This window comes from Hyperolius riggenbachi, chromosome 9, assembly GCF_040937935.1.
Source record: "Hyperolius riggenbachi isolate aHypRig1 chromosome 9, aHypRig1.pri, whole genome shotgun sequence".
Lineage (NCBI taxonomy): Eukaryota > Metazoa > Chordata > Amphibia > Anura > Hyperoliidae > Hyperolius > Hyperolius riggenbachi.
In genome coordinates, this window is record NC_090654.1 from 46,407,328 (window position 1) to 46,424,255 (window position 16,928).

At 45.8% G+C, this 16,928-nt stretch overlaps 1 protein-coding gene across 1 annotated transcript in view; it reads left to right on the forward strand.

Moving 5' to 3' along the window:
- Positions 1-16,928, forward strand: part of QARS1 (glutaminyl-tRNA synthetase 1) — a 135,046-nt gene that overhangs the window by 19,211 nt on the left and 98,907 nt on the right. Inside the window, exons 2-3 of the mRNA XM_068252658.1 lie at positions 12,211-12,358; positions 14,413-14,522. Of these exons, the coding sequence (XP_068108759.1) occupies positions 12,211-12,358; positions 14,413-14,522 (258 nt within the window). The remainder of the gene's footprint in view (positions 1-12,210; positions 12,359-14,412; positions 14,523-16,928) is intronic.

The following is a 16,928-nucleotide window of genomic DNA, read 5'->3' on the forward strand; positions in this document are numbered from 1 at the left end:
GCCGCGCACCCGATCAAGCAAGTCGGCCCAACATCTTGCAGCATGCGCGATCAAGAATGTGACCAAGTTTCGTCCTGAAATTGGTCGCATTGTTGGACGGACATGCACTTGGCGGCACCAATTTTCATCCAATTTGATTATAATCGGCCGCAAATTGCCTCATGTATGGCCAACTTTACTGCACCATCAGGGCTCCCGTTGTCTTTGTTTTTTCCCTTCAGGGGGTCGTTTGACCACCCCCATACCTGCATGGCATACAGAAGTGCCTATGTGGAATGCAATAGACTCATTTCAGAACATCCCCTTAATCCTCTCTAGGTGCCGCGTTATACAAGACCTATTAAAGGTAAGGTTCAGGGACTATCGAAAAAAAAAAAAAAATACAAAACCACTTACCTGGGGCTTCCTCCAGCCCGTGGCAGGCAGGAGGTGCCCTCGGCACCACTCCGCAGGCTCCCGGTGGTCTCCGGTGGTGCGCCCGACCTGGCCAGGCCAGGTCGGGCTTCTTCTGCGCTCCAATCTGCGTCTCACTGGTGCACGCTGACGTCATCGGACGTCTTCTGAGCTGTACTGCGCAGTAGTTCTGAGCCTGCACAGTACAGCCCGGAGGACGTCCGATGATGACAGCGCGCACCAATGAGACGCAGATTGGAGCGCAGAAGAAGCCCGACCTGGCAGCCGGCCTGGCCAGGTCGGGCGCGCCACCGGAGACCACCAGGGGCCTGCGGAGCGGCGCCGAGGGCACCTCCTGCCTGCCACGGGATGGAAGAAGCCCCAGGTAAGTGGATTTAGATTTTTTTTTTTTTTTTTTTTTTTCCGATAGTCCCTGAACCTTCCCTTTAAAAAGTTCAAAAACCCTTTGTCGCTCGCCTTCAAAGTGAATCGCATGTCTACAGTTCAAAAGGCAAAACTTACAACCGAACAATGCAGAAGTGCAGTGCATTCACACAGCTGTGCTCAGATTACTGCTGCAGGCAGAGCAATACAAATGTGATCAGTGATACTAAAACCGATACCTAAATACAATGCAAGGAATTAGGCGGGAAAAAGCCGCAAGCTGTAGCTTGATCGCCCCTCAAAACCACAACAGAGGCAGGTGTCCATAGAGGGAAGAGGTGTTGGTCACATGATCTCCTCCTCTAAATTCCCTGCCCCCAATAATAATTAATCACAGCCGTGCTCTTTATGCCGTAAGATGATCAGAGCGGTTATGGCGTGATCTAATGTGTAGCCCTCACCAGACCCCTCTCCAGCCACTCCGCAAGAACTCCTGGCTCTCCTTTTTATTGCCCCCATTAGCCGCATCCTGCAAAAATCGATAATTATTTCACTCTCAGCCGGTCAAACCAGGACAGTGTCAGTGCCCCGCAGCCTCATTTCCTGGGCTGTTAACACGAGGAGCTGAGAGCTGCTTTCTAAATTTAAAACCTCAAATACTCTGGCACGAGGCACGTGAGCAGAATCCCCATCCCTCTGCTGAGGTATTTGTATCGCTGTAAGGAAAGGTGGTGCAGATGCAATAGAAGATGTTGTGTTTTTCTAGTTATTTACCCCCCTTTTTTAATTGATAAAAGTTGCATCATAAATTGTTTTTGGACAGTTTCGCTTATGTTTACATCCTTGTGGCTCCATAATTGTAAAGGAAAGTCTATACAATATATGAAGTCTTAAAAAAAAAAGTGACCAAGAATTGAACTTTATCCCAATCAGTAGCTCATACCCCCTTTCCCATGAGAAATCTATTCCTTTTCAAAAACTAATCACCAGGGGGCTCTGTATGGCTGATCTTGTGGTGAAACCCCTCCCACAGGAAACACAGTTTCCGGTCTGTGAACCTTGTCGCGTTGTGGGAAATAGCGGTTTACAGCTGTTTCCAACTGCCAAAAAAGCAAGCAGCATCTCCTTCCACTGGCCTCACCTTCCAGCTGTAAAAATGTCACCATGTGATAAATGTCAGAATGTAAATCAGGGAGAGGAAAGATTTTACAATGGGCAAACACTGACTAAATCATTTATACATAATTATTGTAAAAATGAAGAACTTTTTTTTTTTTTTGTTACATTATTTTCACTGGAGTTCCTCTTTAACTTGCACATACATTAGACGATGTATGGGCAGATCGATCAAGAGACGGATCTCGATCTGATCGTAAAGAGATCTGGTGCCTGCCCATTCATCGCAGTCCGATTCCCAATCTGGTGCATTGTCTTCTGGTTATCTCCTGCTGAGTACAATACCTAATTGCTAGACAGATAGATGGTTAGATAGATAATTTCCAACTTGTTGGAAATTATCTATCTGGCAGGTAAATCTAACAGAAAATCTAAATGGGCCCATACACTGGTCGATTTCAGTGATCCATTCTATAAACTCGATCGATCAGAAATCGATTCTTTCAAATTGATCAATCTGTGGCCAATTTCGATGGATTTGATCTGACAGGATGGAAAATCTAGGTCGATCTGCTGCTGGTAGCAGATCTATGGCCCATAGAGTTGCATTGGATCTAATGGTCCAATAATGCATTTAGATAGATTTCCAATAGATTTCATTCTGAAATCTATTGGAAATCTGTTCCTAGTGTGTGGCACACATCAGATTGCTGTCAGATTCGACATTTGACAGGCATCTGCCAAGTGTATGGCCACCTTAACAGAAAATTGTATGGTGTATTCCCAGCATTGGGGGGGGGGGGGGGGGGCGCTGTCGGGTTTCATTGTTCAAGTTGCCTGATGTATGGCCACCTTTAGTGCTATAGATCAGGTGCTCGGAGCTCACACACTTGCCCTGCATGTGATGTAAAAAGGGCGGTTACATAAGTCGCTTGTGTAAGTCATGAGCTGAATGATCATTTTCAGCTAGTTGTGTAACTGTTACTTTGAAGGGGTGGGGCAGCATTAAATCTTGGGCTTCTTTAAATCTAATCAGTTCTGTACTTTGTCAGACAGCATCAGAGCGTGTGTGGGAATGGCATGTTTTGAGCGTTTACAAAGGCATTTATTTGCAAATCTGCAGTGCTCTCTTTGGGATATGTTACTAGCCCTGAGTGACTTCACTATAACAATGGGCTGTGTAGGACGGTACGCCATACTCACAATAGGAGGTCCTCTGCAAACCTCATCTTTCATAAAGGGGCACCTGCTGTAATGGTGAGAAATGTTGCTCTAGATCACCGTTAGGCCCCTTTGACATGAGCAGCTGACAAGTGGTGAATTCACTGCCTGGCAGCTGCTTTCTTGCACTGGCCAAGCAAACCCCCCCCCCCCCCCCCCCCTCACATATGTCACCTGGTAACACCACCGCATGTCAGCACTGGACCTGTGGTGTTATTAATGCTGCAATTTGGCTGCAATTAAAGTGGAACTGTAGATGGGATTAAAACGAGCTGTTTCAAATACCTGGCCCCCAGCAGCCGTCCTGTCCTGCGGCGGTCCTCCACGAGCCTCCGTTCTCCTGCCGCCTCTCCGTTCCAATCCTCGAGGCCAGCGCAGCCCTGCCGAGCGTATCCTTAGCGCTATTGCGGACTGGAACATGAAGAAAGGATATTTGTGGCCAGAGCCGCGCAGTGACCCGGCGGCGAAACCGAAAGCAGCTGGCGGTTGGACAGCAGAGGCTCATGGAGGACTGGCACAGGACGGATGCTGGGGGCTTGCTGAAGCCCCAGGTAAGTGAAACAGCTTGTTTTAATTCTATCTACAGTTCCGCTTTAAACTGCACCCGAAGCAATGGTGGATGCCTGACTTGCGGCAGCTCCACTCAACATAGCACTCAAAAGCCCCTTCTAGGTCCTCCTACACTGTTTTTGTGTTGTTTGTGTTTTTGTGTATATGCCATGCTTTGGATATTCTATTGTATGTACTTACTGTATGTATTTGCTGTACTATCACCGACCCTGTATGCGCCAAAAATAATTCCGGGTACAACCCCCGTTGTACTTGGCGAAATAAATGATTCTGACAGGAGGCTGGACTGCAAGCTGACATTTATTCCACCTTCTAAGGCCTCTTTCAATCTCTGGATATGGCCTATGGCGGCTTGTGCCTAGGAAGCTCACAAGTACTGTGTTCTCTCCCTTTCTGTTGCTTGTCATTTGCTGCATGTTGTTAGTCGCAATGTATTAAGCCTCACACACACTCAAGACTACTGTTGCCTGGCAGAAATCGGGATATGATCTCCTTGGTGACAGTTCATGGCTGAGGCTGTACAGACATGTCACTAGGCTGCAGGCTAGTGGTGTGTTCTGTCATTATGGAGGGTGACGGAGAGAACAATAGCATTGAGCTGCATTCAAGATGAGATGATCTGGACCTCACCGATGTATCAGGGCAGGCATACATACACTAGATTCCCCCCTGGGGTGATCTAAATTGTGTTCAAACCTTTAGTAGATTCTTACATTTTCAGTTAACTTTTTAAAGGAAACACGATGGAAAAGGGATATGGAGGCTGCCATATTTATTTCCTTGTAAACCAGTTGCTTGGCAGCCCTGCTGATCTTCTGGCCTTAGTAGTGTCTAAGTCAAAACCCTGGAACAAGCACATGGCTAATCCAGTAAAACCTGAGTCAGTGAGGAGTCAGAGTATCTGATCTGCTTCATGCTTGTTCAGGGTCTATGGCTAAAGCCCCATCTACACCATACAATTTTGTGTCCGATTCAATATCGAATCCTGATCGGACATGTCTGATTGAATCGGACAATAAATTGTATGGTGTAGATGGGGCTTTAAAGTATTAGAGGCAGAGGATCGATCAGCAGGACTGCCAGGCAACGGGTATTGTTTAAAAGGAAAGAAATATGGCAGCCTCCATATACCTCTCACCTCGGGTTCACTTTAAAGGGTATCTGAGGTGAGACCTATGGAAACTGCCATATTTTCTTTAAGCAATGCCAGTTGCCATGCTGTTCTGTTAATCTCTTTGGCTGTTGTAGTGTCTGAATCACGCACCTGAGACAAGCATGCAGATAATCTAGTCTGACTCCAGTCAGAAACCTCTGATCTGCATGCTTGTTCAGGGGCTTTGGCTAAAAGTGTAAGGTAACCATACATCTAGCGATGTATGGGCTGATTCGACAGACACATTTTTATCTCTAATCGAATCTGATTAGATATACATTTGTTTTTTGTTTGTTCTGCCCATACACTACAGGTCAATTACCGTCTGTTTTCAGCATGAAATCTTCAGGAAATCGGCTGAGTCCCCACCGCCACTGCCCCTATGGTATAATGCTGTCTATGAAGCAGGATGAAGAGATTTGGACTTCCATAGTCTGTCAGCATGACGCACGCGTGAATTACGTCTTTGTGTGTAAAGCTAGGGAGGGGCACGGCAGAGGAAATTACCTGTCATTACACTGAACCTGTTCCACGAAGTCCCGGCCTAGTCCTAGAGGCAGATACCTTGGCTCACAGCATGCAATCACTGCATTACATGATCCCGTATGATGCTATAGACTGGATAGCCACTCTCTCCTCCTAATCTATAGCTTTTCTTGTCCGTGACCTCACCCGCTTCTCTGCCAGATACTCTGCAGGAGTTCAGATGTGATTGGTTGCATGCATCCTGGCATGTTTATTTTTTTTATTAGCCAATAAATGGTATCATCCTGATTTAAAATTCCTGCTTTTACGTGTGTGTGTGTGCTACTGTGCGTGGATCGGGGGGGAGGGCCCTAGAGCTGTGCAGCCGCACTAACGTGTATGCGGACTGCGCAGCCGCGGCCATCTTAGGAGAGGAAGGGGAGCCCGACCCCCGTCTGTGGGGTCGGGAGCGGCACGGGGGGAATATCACACTGCGGGGACCCGGCGGAACTGCACGGAGGGAGCGGATGGCGTCCTCCGTGCATTTAAAAGTGATTAAGGTACTTCTTTTTTTTTTTTTTTTTACCTATTTGGGCTCGTAAGTCCTTTAACCACTTTACCTCCGCGCGTATGTATTTCTCCGTCCCTTTTTCCATCCTTTAACCCCCAGGGACGGAGAAATACGTACTTTCCGCGCTCCCGCCGCTGTCCGCGCTCCCGCTCGTAAACACGCCGCCCGCCGCTAGTAAACACGCCGCCGCCCGCTCGCCCGGAGATAAATGAACGGGAAAATCCATTCCCGTTCGTTGATCTCAGCCCCGCAATGATCCGCTGCCGCTCGGCTGAGCAGCGCGACCATTGTGGGAAAAAAAAAAGTTCTCAGCCTCTTTCTACGGACGCTTGCAGGTCGCATAAACAAAATGTTACTGTGGCTATCTTGTGGCCAAATAGTAAAACTACATCCAAAGCATTTTTCACATAGAAATAAATATTAGTTTAACACACAAAATTAACCCTTTACCTCCCACACTGCCCAATTTTTTTTTTCTTGTAATTTAAAAAAAAAAAAAAATTACAATAAAAAAAAAAAACTACATAAATGGTTACCTTAGGGACTGAACTTTTTAAAATATTTATGTCAAGAGGGTATAACCCTGTTACTTTATAAACTATGGGCTTGTAATTAGGGATGGACGCAAAACTGAAAAAAATGCACCTTTATTTCCAATTAAAATATTGGCGCCAAACATTGTGATAGGGACATAATTTAAATGGTTTTATAACCGGGACAAAAAGGCAAATACATTTCATGGGTTTTAATTACAGTAGCATGCATTATTTAAAAACTATAAAGGCCAAAAACTGAAAAACAATCTTTTTTTTCCCACGTTTTTTCCTATTTTACCATTAAAACACATTTAGAATAAAATAATTCTTGGCATAATGTCCCACCTAAAGAAAGCCTAATTGGTGGCGAAAAAACAAGATATAGTTCATTTCATTGCGATAAGTAATGATAAAGTTATAGACGAATGAATGGAAGGAGCGCTGAAAGGTGAAAATTGCTCTGGTGGTCAGGGGGTAAAACCCCTCAGTTGGGAAGTGGTTAAGGAACCAAGGTTTTTGTTTTTTTTTACTATCAGTGGTCCGACAAACAGTTAAATACACTTCCAGAATCCAGGAGGGAGTCATAAAAATCGATTTACCATTGATTAAGATGAATATAAACCGCACCCCAAATAACTGCTTATTTAGGAGTGTGTACAGGTTTGAACCTGCAGAGTTCCCTATGCTGGGAATGCACGATTTGTTTTGTAGCTGATTAGATGGTTCGATAGATAATTTCCGACATGTCCGATCTCTCTTTTTTGATTCTTTTGCCTCTCGATTTCCGATAGAAGTGAATGGAAAAAGATAAGAAAAACGAAAGGAAGATAAGAATCGAGAGCTGAAATCGAGCAGCAGAAACGAACGGTGTATTCCCAGCATAAGAGACTGATGCCAATTAGGAAGAAATAGATTTTTCTATACCCACTCAGAAAATACCCATCGGGTAGGCTGGCTCTTAACAAACCATCCAACCAATGCACCCCTTTGTTCCTCTGTATAAATGGGCGCACAGGTTTGTATGCTTTTATTTCCTTCCTGGTTGGCCTGTGCTTGGCTTACCCCACACGTTGGTTCTTCAGAGAGCGACACCAGCATAGGTTTGTTTACAGAGTTGTAATGATGTGTAGCCGGTGTACATGCAAACAGTACAGCGTTCCCATGCAGTCTCTGTTTGGAGTTTTTAGTGAAAGGTGACTCTGGTTCACACAGGTTTCTGTCACGCTGCTTGTATTGGGTAACTCTCACCACCTCACACTGGTCTGGTTTGCTAGCAAGGGACTCTGTGTAGTGTTTTCATTCAGTAAGAAGATGTTCTCACTAAGTGACTGTTTACATTCCTGAAGTGTTCATAGTTGATTGTAGGCAGGCAGTCCAGTGCTGGCAGGGACCAGTTTCATCTCTTCTTCCTTTGTGTTTTGTTTGGGCTACAGTGCAGTATGGACAAGACAATGTGTACAGTGCTTGACCTTCACATGGGGATATCTGTTACAGTAAACTCCGGGGTCACCTGATGTGAACCTAAATGTGCCTTCTTAAAGGCAACCAATCACTACATTTATTTATTTTTTTTCCGAATGAACCTCCTCGTAAAGGAGACGCTTAAGACTCAGAGACTTATAATACTAAAGTTCTAATACTTACCTGGGGCTTCCTCCCACCCTATAAACACGTCTAAGTCCCACGCCGTCCTCCCGCGGTCTGCTGTTCAGCCGTGGTGAGCCCCGGTAACAGGCTCGGCGATGCCAGTCCAGGTCTAATGAGCATGTGCGGGAGGTCTGTGCATGTGGAGAAGACCCTGACTGGCATCGACTGTGCCTGGTAGCGGAGCTCACTGTGGATGAACGGCAGATCGCGCGGGGGGGGGGGGGAGGCGTGGGGTGGGACTTGGACGTGTTTATGGGGTGGGAGGAAGCCCCGGGTAAGTATCAGGGCTTTAGTATTGTTCGTCTCTTTAAAGGACAACTCCAGAGGGGAAACAGTAAGCAGTTAAAAGCTGACAGAACTGACAGGTTTTGGTCTGGTCCATCTCTGCATGGGGGATTCTCGGTTTTCTTTTGATTTCAATAGCATTTTCTAAACAGGAGTTGCTAAGTCTAACTAATAAAATGGTGTGCATTTGAGTTGGGAGACTGGCTGGCATCATACTGTTTTGGCAGTTAAACTGCCACTCGGGAAGTGCTTCTGAAAACAACGAAAACCCTTAGAATCCCCCATGAGGAGATGGACAAGTCTAAAACATGTCAGTTCTGTCAGAATTTAACTGCTTACTTTTTTCGCTGGAGTAATCCTTTAAAGGTCCTTTTTAAAGTGGTCATTTTAAGGACCACTATCATGAGAAAAATAATCACTGGTCTTTTGGACTAGTCTTTTTTAATAAGGTGTGCCATGGGGGGCACAATGGGATGCTCCATCTCCTCCATAGACTTGCCTCAGTTTCTGCCTTCCCAGTGTTATGTGTCTTCTGCAGTGCATGCTGGGAGATGTAGTCCGTGGTCTCTGTACTCGCATTCTTGGACTAAATCTCCTGGCATGCACTGCAACATTGCTGGGTCAGAAACTATGGCTGCTGCAGCATATCCATGGAGAAGATGGCACATGCCATTTGGACAACGGGGGGACCAGAGGAGCAACACCCCTTTGGTAAGTAATGATGCTCCTGCTTAACCTCCTTAGTGGTAATCCTGAGTACAGCTCAGGTTGGGAAAAAATATGCCAGAAGCGGTAACACCCGAGCTGAACTTGTGGTAGCCGCCTGGAGTTCTATGCAGAGCAATGTGTGCAGCGGGCGTTTATCACTCACCTCCCAAGAGATCCCGACGTCGGCCTCCATTCTTCTTCCTCTCCTTGAGGCTCTGCTTCCCCCTGGTGAAATCGCTGTCTGTCGCCATAGCAATCTCATTATAGGGTTACAGCGTCACCCGGAGGAGGGAGGGAAAACTGCAGCACTGGATCCTATGGAGGTGAGCGAGTGCTAAGCTGCTGCAGATCTCCCTAGCAGGTGGTTTTTTTTTTTTCCGGGTTTTAGGGTCTGAGAGGGTGCAAAGAAATTGTACTGCTTTTAGATCCTAAAATCTGGAAAGGGTTTAATTCCCCCCCCCCCCCCCCCACACACACACAAAAGGCACACTCTAATTTATTTGCTAAAAAAAACAACTCTGTGGTTCTTGGTCAAGTTTAAAAGCTGAGTTATTGCAAATACCTTCTGTTTTAAGTGGGCAGCTGTGGTTTCTCATGAGGCATCACTCCAAATGGTCTCTTATGGCCTAAGCCAGGCACACATTCAGAACCGTTGGCATATGACTCTATAGCTAGTAAATGTCAGAATCACAACAAGCCGACATGCAGACAGCCTGATTTGGACTTTCTAGCAGTCGGCATTGCAGGGCATGGATTGGAGGAATTATCTGATCGCTGAGTTAGGAGACCGCAGGCACTTGGAGATCACCTGACCCCACACACAGGCCTTCTCTACCCATCACCGGGGAGGGCTATTTCCAGCCTGTTAGTCAGTTCGGGATGCTGCCACAGCTGCAGCTCTCTGTCACCGGCACAGAACTGGAGCTTGCCAATGACGCCAGCAGCAAGTGGCAAACTATTCACAAGTTGTGGAGGGGAGGGGTCTCTGGTTACAGCTCCCTTCTCACACGTTAACCCTTTCCTGCTGCGTCATTACTGGTCTCTGTACAATATCCCTTCCGCAAATCAGTTTGAATGTTATGATGATTGTAAGTGGTAACTCTTTTTGATGATGCGTATTGCACTCTATATGGATTGCAGAACTGTGCACCGCAATGCTTAATGTGCAGAGAGGCCTTAAAGTTTAACTGTCAGGCATAAAATCAAAAATACAATTCTTTATTTTTATCTGGTAAATATGTAATAAGGATTCTAAGCCATCCAAAAAAATCACTATTCCTTTTCTTGTTGATAAATGATCATTCCCCTGTTTACCTGACTCTTATTTAGTACACAAAAAGGAAGTTGCAGGGCATGCTGGGTTGTCCTTTTTTGCTATTCAACTTCCCCTCAGACTTCACGAATGCAGCCTGATTGGCTGAAACCTCGTTCCCTCCTGTTTTCCGCTCCCACACCTCTGTTCCTCTCTGACCAGTATTTCTCATGCTGAGACAATGCACTTTCTATAGTGGAGGGTGGGCAATGGTTTTTAGGTCCAGCGCTGCGTAATATGTTGGCGCTTTATAAATACAATAAATAAATAAATGCATACACAATCAGGCAGAAGAGAGTAATGCTGGGGATACACGGTACGTTTCTGTACCGTGTATCGACCAGCTGAACCAGCCAGCTGATATTCAGCTGGCCCGATAAAGCTGCTCGACCCCCGCCCGCTCAATCCCCACCGGCGGACAATGGCAGGGAATCGAGTGCTGATAAGGAAGCGCCGGTGGGGACGAGCGGTAATCGATCCACGCGGACGAGCGGGGACGCGGCTGGGGTCAATCCGGCGGCTAATCGGCCGCCGGATCGACCGTGTATTCCCAGCATAAGGGAGGAAATGACATCAGGATTGGCTTCAAAATAGCCACAGTTAAAATGGGAAATGCTAAGCAGGATTTTTTTTTTTAACTGTAGAAAAGTCACTAAAATCAAAACGTGGACAGTGCAATACATGTTATGTAAGTAAAGCATATATTTATTTACTTATATATGTGGTGGTGTGTTTTTTTTTTTTAATAGTATATGGCTGGCAGCTCCTCCTTTACAGGAAACCTGAAGCAAGAGAGATATGGAGGCTGCCATATTTATTTCCTTTTAAGCAATACCATACCCCTGGCTGTCCTGATTCTCTGCCACTAATGCTGGGCATACACAGCTAGATATTTCTGATCAATCAAGTCACTGATGGCTCGATTGATAATATCCAACTTGTCTGATCACCGTGGTGGATCAATTCTGCGATTAGTCCCCGCGGGCAGACAACGGAAGAAACGAGTGGCTGATAAGGAACTGCCCGCGAGGACGAGCGGGAATTGATCCACGCGCCTGAGCGGGGACGTGCCGGCATCGAGCCAGTGGCTCTATTCCGGTGCATAAATGCAGTGTATGCCCAGCATAATACTTTCACCCATAGGACCTGAACAAGCATGCAGCAGATCAGATGTTTCTGGCATTACTGTCAGATCTGACAAGATTAGCTGCATGCTTGTTTCTGGTGTGATTCAAACTACTGCTGCTAAATAGACCATATAGACCAGGAAATAAATATGACAGCCTCCATATTCTTCTCACTTCCGGTTCCCTTTTAAAGGGACACTAAGGGGGTCGGGGGAAAACGAGTTGAAGTTACCCGGGGCTTCTAATGGTCCCCCGCAGACATCCTGTGCCCGTGCAGCCACTCACCGATGCTCTGGCCCCGCCTCCGGTTCACTTCTGGAATTTCAGACTTAAAAGTCTGAAAACCACTGCGCCTGCGTTGCCGTGTCCTCGCTCCCGCTGATGTCACCAGGAGTGTACTGCGCAGGCACAGACCATACTGGGCTTGTGCTATACACTCCTGGTGACCTCAGCGGGAGCAAGGACATGGCAATGCAGGGGCAGTGGTTTTCAGACTTCAAAGTCTGAAATTCCAGAAGTGAACTGGAGGCGGGGCCGGAGCATCGGTGAGTGGCTGCACGGGCACAGGATGGCTGCGGGGGAACATTAGAAGCCCCGGGTAAGTTCAACTCATTTTCCCCCAATCCCCTACAGTATTCCTTTAATGTCATCACTTTGATGCTCTCAGATTTGGTCACTCCAGGTGGTATAATATTAATATTATGCTGTTTGCTTGTTTTTAGGCCCAGTCTGTGTTAGGCTCTTCCATTGACAAAGTAACTGGCACGCTCCTGTACAATGTTGCCACACGCCTCAAGGATACCAAGAGACTGGGCTTCCTGGTCACTTACCTCACCAGCAAGAAGATCGCCACAGATCTGCAGCTTAACGGTACTTGTCAGGTATTTTTATCAGGGTTGTGGAGTCTAAGAAAATCTTCCGACTCCAACTCCGGGTACCCAAAATGGATGACTCCTGGACTCGGACTCCTTCATCTAATGCTTACCAGGGCTGTGGATTTTGTACAAAATCATCCGACTTCCGACTACGACTCCACAGTTTATGAAATCACAGACTCCAACTCCACGTACCCTAAACTACTTTGACTCCCCGACTCCACAGCCCTGATTTTTATTTTTCACAAAGATGTACCGTAGTTGCTGGGCTCGCCTCTCTGCACCTCAGATACAGCTGCCTTATGTCCCAGATGTGACTGTCATTTTGTATTGTACCAATGGCAATTTTGCTTTAGGCTGGGGGCACACATTTTTATGCCTATGCGTTTGTGCATTTGTATTGTGTTTTCCACGCGTTTATGTTTTGCGTGTTTGTTCCCGTACATGCTTTTTTTGCGTTTTGCATGCATTTCAATGTGCTTGCGGATTGCATATTCGTTTTTTTTTTTTTTTTTTTATGTAAATCATTAGGAAGTAAATGGAGTGGAAATACATCAGAAAACAGTTTTTTATTTTTTCAAGAATGCATGAAAACACATTACATTGCGTCACCACAGGCTTTCATTGCTTTTTTTTTTGTTTTAATATGCAACAAAAAGAGCGTTTTTAAAAACGCATATTTTAAAACTCTTTTTTTTATATGTGGCCCATTGACTAATATTATACGCATAAATGCTGCGTTTTACACAATGCTAGCGTCTTTGCCTAGTGTGTTCCCAGCCTTCAAAATCGTGGTCTCTTTGCACATATCGGTTGCTGGCAGTAAACACCTAATAAATAAATATATATATATATATATATATATATATATATATATATATATATATATATATATATATATATATATATATATATATATATATATATATATATATATATATATATATATATATATATATGCTGTTCACTCAGCCCTCGAGTCCGCTCCCCCCAGCCCCCCCCCCCCCCCCCCCCCAATAAAGCAACAAAGTGCATTGCTAGCCTGCAGGTTAGCATTGCATCTACAGCGTTGGCCCTGTTGCCCGAGTGACCTAGTTCTGATTCCCTCTCTGGGGACAGTCCTCGTGTGTACAAAGCTCAAAACAAACTGAGCATTGTGTATGAGTTCACATTTTCTTTACGGTATATGGATGCTGCCAAACCTAAAATATTGCCAGGAAATGGTGCCCCAAAAAAATTTGGAACACCCAACCCCCCCCCCTTTTTTTTTTTTTTTTTTTATAAAATAGATTCCCGTCTGACCCCATTTTTTTTTCCCCCCCCCTCTTTTTACCTAGTCTGGGTGGCTTTGCCTAAATGCAGGCCAATCAACATCTAGCCGATTTGTTCACTCTGATCGAATTTGCTAGAAGTTGATGCTGCGGACGTCCCAATGGTCTGAATTTTTGGCAAAATTGGTCAATCGCACTGGGTGGAAAATATCAATCAGTGGTGGGCGGGAGCGACAGGAGATTGGCGGCCCATAGCGTAGTGTCAGGCAGCAATAGATCAGATTTGATCTGACTATCTGGTGGCCATCTAGAAGTATATGGCCACCTTTCCTCTGATCTGCAAGAAAGTCGCACTTCAGGGGAAGAATGACTTCTGCAGTGCTAGTGACTTACGATTACATGTTCCATACAGGTATAATTATGAGGTATTATTCCTTTCGTTTCTCCCCAGAGTCCTTGACTATCCAACTGGGTATCTCCAGTGTTTTGTAGCTCACACCTTTATCTCAGGGTTATCTCAGGATACTATATGATGTGTAGCTCTGGACTCCCAGAGTCACCTCAGGATACTCAAGTCCCAGGCTGCCCCTCCCACCACCCCCTGGGGGTCTCCTTTCAGAGGTGTTTTATGAAACCACTAATGTGTCAGATTTAAATGAGCTCCTCTGAGGATGTCAGTGGGAGGCAGCCACTCTCCTGGTCTTGTTAATCTGATTGTCTTTTGCTCTGCTTTGGCTGTGCTCAGAGCCTTCCTAATGATTCTTTTCTGTCTGCACAGCCGCCTTGGATTACATAAAGGGGCACCCTGTGGACCCCATCAATGTGGCCGATTTTGAGAAAGAATGTGGCGTTGGGATAGTGGTGACACCGGAAGAGATAGAAGAAGCTGTAAGTATTGTTAACATTCACTTCATAAAAGGGGTCAGCCTATCAGGGTTATGAGCAGCAAGTGATGTTCAGTCATCTGCTGGTGTCTTTCTCACTGAGGGTCTACACCAGGCATGGGCAAACTTGGCCCTCCAGCTGTTAAAGAGACACTGAAGCGAAAAAAAAAAATGATATAGTGAATTGGTTGTGTACTATGAATAATTACTAGAAGATTAGCAGCAAAGAAAATATTCTCATACTTTTATTTTCAGGTATATAGTGTTTTTTCTAACATTGCATCATTCTATAATATGTGCAGATTACACAACACTCAGCATTCAAAATGAGTCTTTCAGAGCAGTCTGTGAAGTAATGACCTCTCCTCTAGCAGAGGAAAAGTAAATAGTCCAGGAACAGTTGAGATAATAAAAGTCAGATAACAGCCCTCTCCATGACTAACTTAGTCGGAGAGCTTAATGGCTTGTTTGCATAGAGATAACAACTGGAGTTTCTCAACTCTTCCTGTACTGGAAACAATTACACTGATGTATCTGATCTTAATGTTTTATTTCTTAGCTGTGCTACACATACAAATCATAATATCATCATTTTTTTTTCGCTTCAGTGTCTCTTTAAAGTGGATCCGAGATGAACTTTTACTCCTTGCATAATTGTGTTCCTTACATATAGTTTATAGGGCATTCCTCAAGCCAAATACTTGTTTTGTTTTAATACCCTAATTTCCTATAAACTAAACAAACCACACCCACAGCTTCTCCAGAGTGCCTTGGCGCTTGCAAGGGATTGTGGGATTTCAGTCTGGGCAGGTGAAAAAGGTGTTACTAGCTATAGATTTCAGAGGCAGAGTTTTCACAATCTGAGAGCTGCAGTTCAGATACAGATCAGTTGCCTGTGTAATGGAGGAGATAAGAGTGGAGTTTTCACAGAATATGCAGATTAGCATGCCTAGATACAGATATGCTTGCCTGTGTGTGTAATTGTGTAATAGTGACAAGCAAAAAACATGTCTGCTCCCATTGTATCACAGGAAAAAATATTTATATACTGTTGAAGCTGTTTGAAGATAGATTTGCTGTGTAAACTATCTAAACTTTAGATAAGATATATAGACAAGTCACTTGTTATATTTAGTTTTTCATCTCGGATCCGCTTTAAGGAACTACAAGTCACACAATGCATTGCAGACAGCCACAGTCATGACTCATAAAGGCAAATGCATTGTGGGAATTGTAGTTCCGTAAAAGCTGGAGGGCCGAGTTTGCCCATGCCTGGTCTACACTCTACATGGATCAGATTATTCACAAGAGCCCCGATGCTGTCTGTCTGGGCTTTCCTGCTGCATCCAGGATATGAAATTCAGCAGGTATTGGCTGATGTACACTTTTTAAAAACGCAAGCGCAGCCAGTGTGGATCAGCCCAGCAGGAGCTTCCTGTATGTACAATCTGAGATGAGTAAGGGAGGTTTGAGGTTTCATCTGGGGCTCCTGCAGACGCAAGTGTGATCCCTTTCTTAACCACTTGCCGACCAGGGGAATTTTTACTGATCGGTGCTGCGTGGGCTCTACAGCCCGCAGCACCGATCAGCAGTGCAGCAGGGCGATCAGACTACCCCCCTTTTTTCCCCACTAGGGGGATGTCCTGCTGGGGGGGTCTGATCGCCGCCGGCCATTAGTGGGTAGCGGGGGGGGGCTCCTCAAAGCCCCCCTCCGCAGCGTTTTGTGCGCTCCCTCCCTCCCCTTACCTCCCTCTCCCTTGCTGGGCTGCGCAGGACGGATAACCGTCCTGCGCATTGTGGGATAGGCTTCAGCCTATCATATGGCGGCGATCCCCGGCCAATCAGAGGCCGGGGATCGCCGATCTGACTTACGGCGCTGCTGCGCAGCAGCGCCGTATGATGTAAACAGCGGGGATTTCTTCCCCGCCTGTTTACATTTTGCCGGCGAGCCGCTATCGGCGGCTCTCCGGCTGTTCACGGAGACACCCTCCGTGAACTGACATGGAAAGGCCGCTCGATCGAGCGGCCGTTTCCATGGTAACCCGCAGACGACCAGTTTACGCCAATCGGCGTTAGCTGGTCATCAAGAGGTTAAAGGGACTCCGAGCACCTCTCATGGGCATTGCTTTATGCCAGAAGGCTTCCAACAAAGTTGTGCTATGACCCCTCTGGAGGAGCCTCTTGCAATAGCCATGCGTGTCACTTCCTCTTCCTGCTTCATTCAGTGATGCACTTCTCTAACAGAGAGGATGGGTGACCCAGAAGTTATAACATAGCCAAGATGGCAACCGCGATTTTTACATTGAAATCGAGCGAAAACGGTTTGGTGTACATTGGTGATTCAGGCCTCAAATGAAAGAGAGCTCAAGCTACAGCATGGTATGCATCTTTAAGTACTTTGCAGTACTAG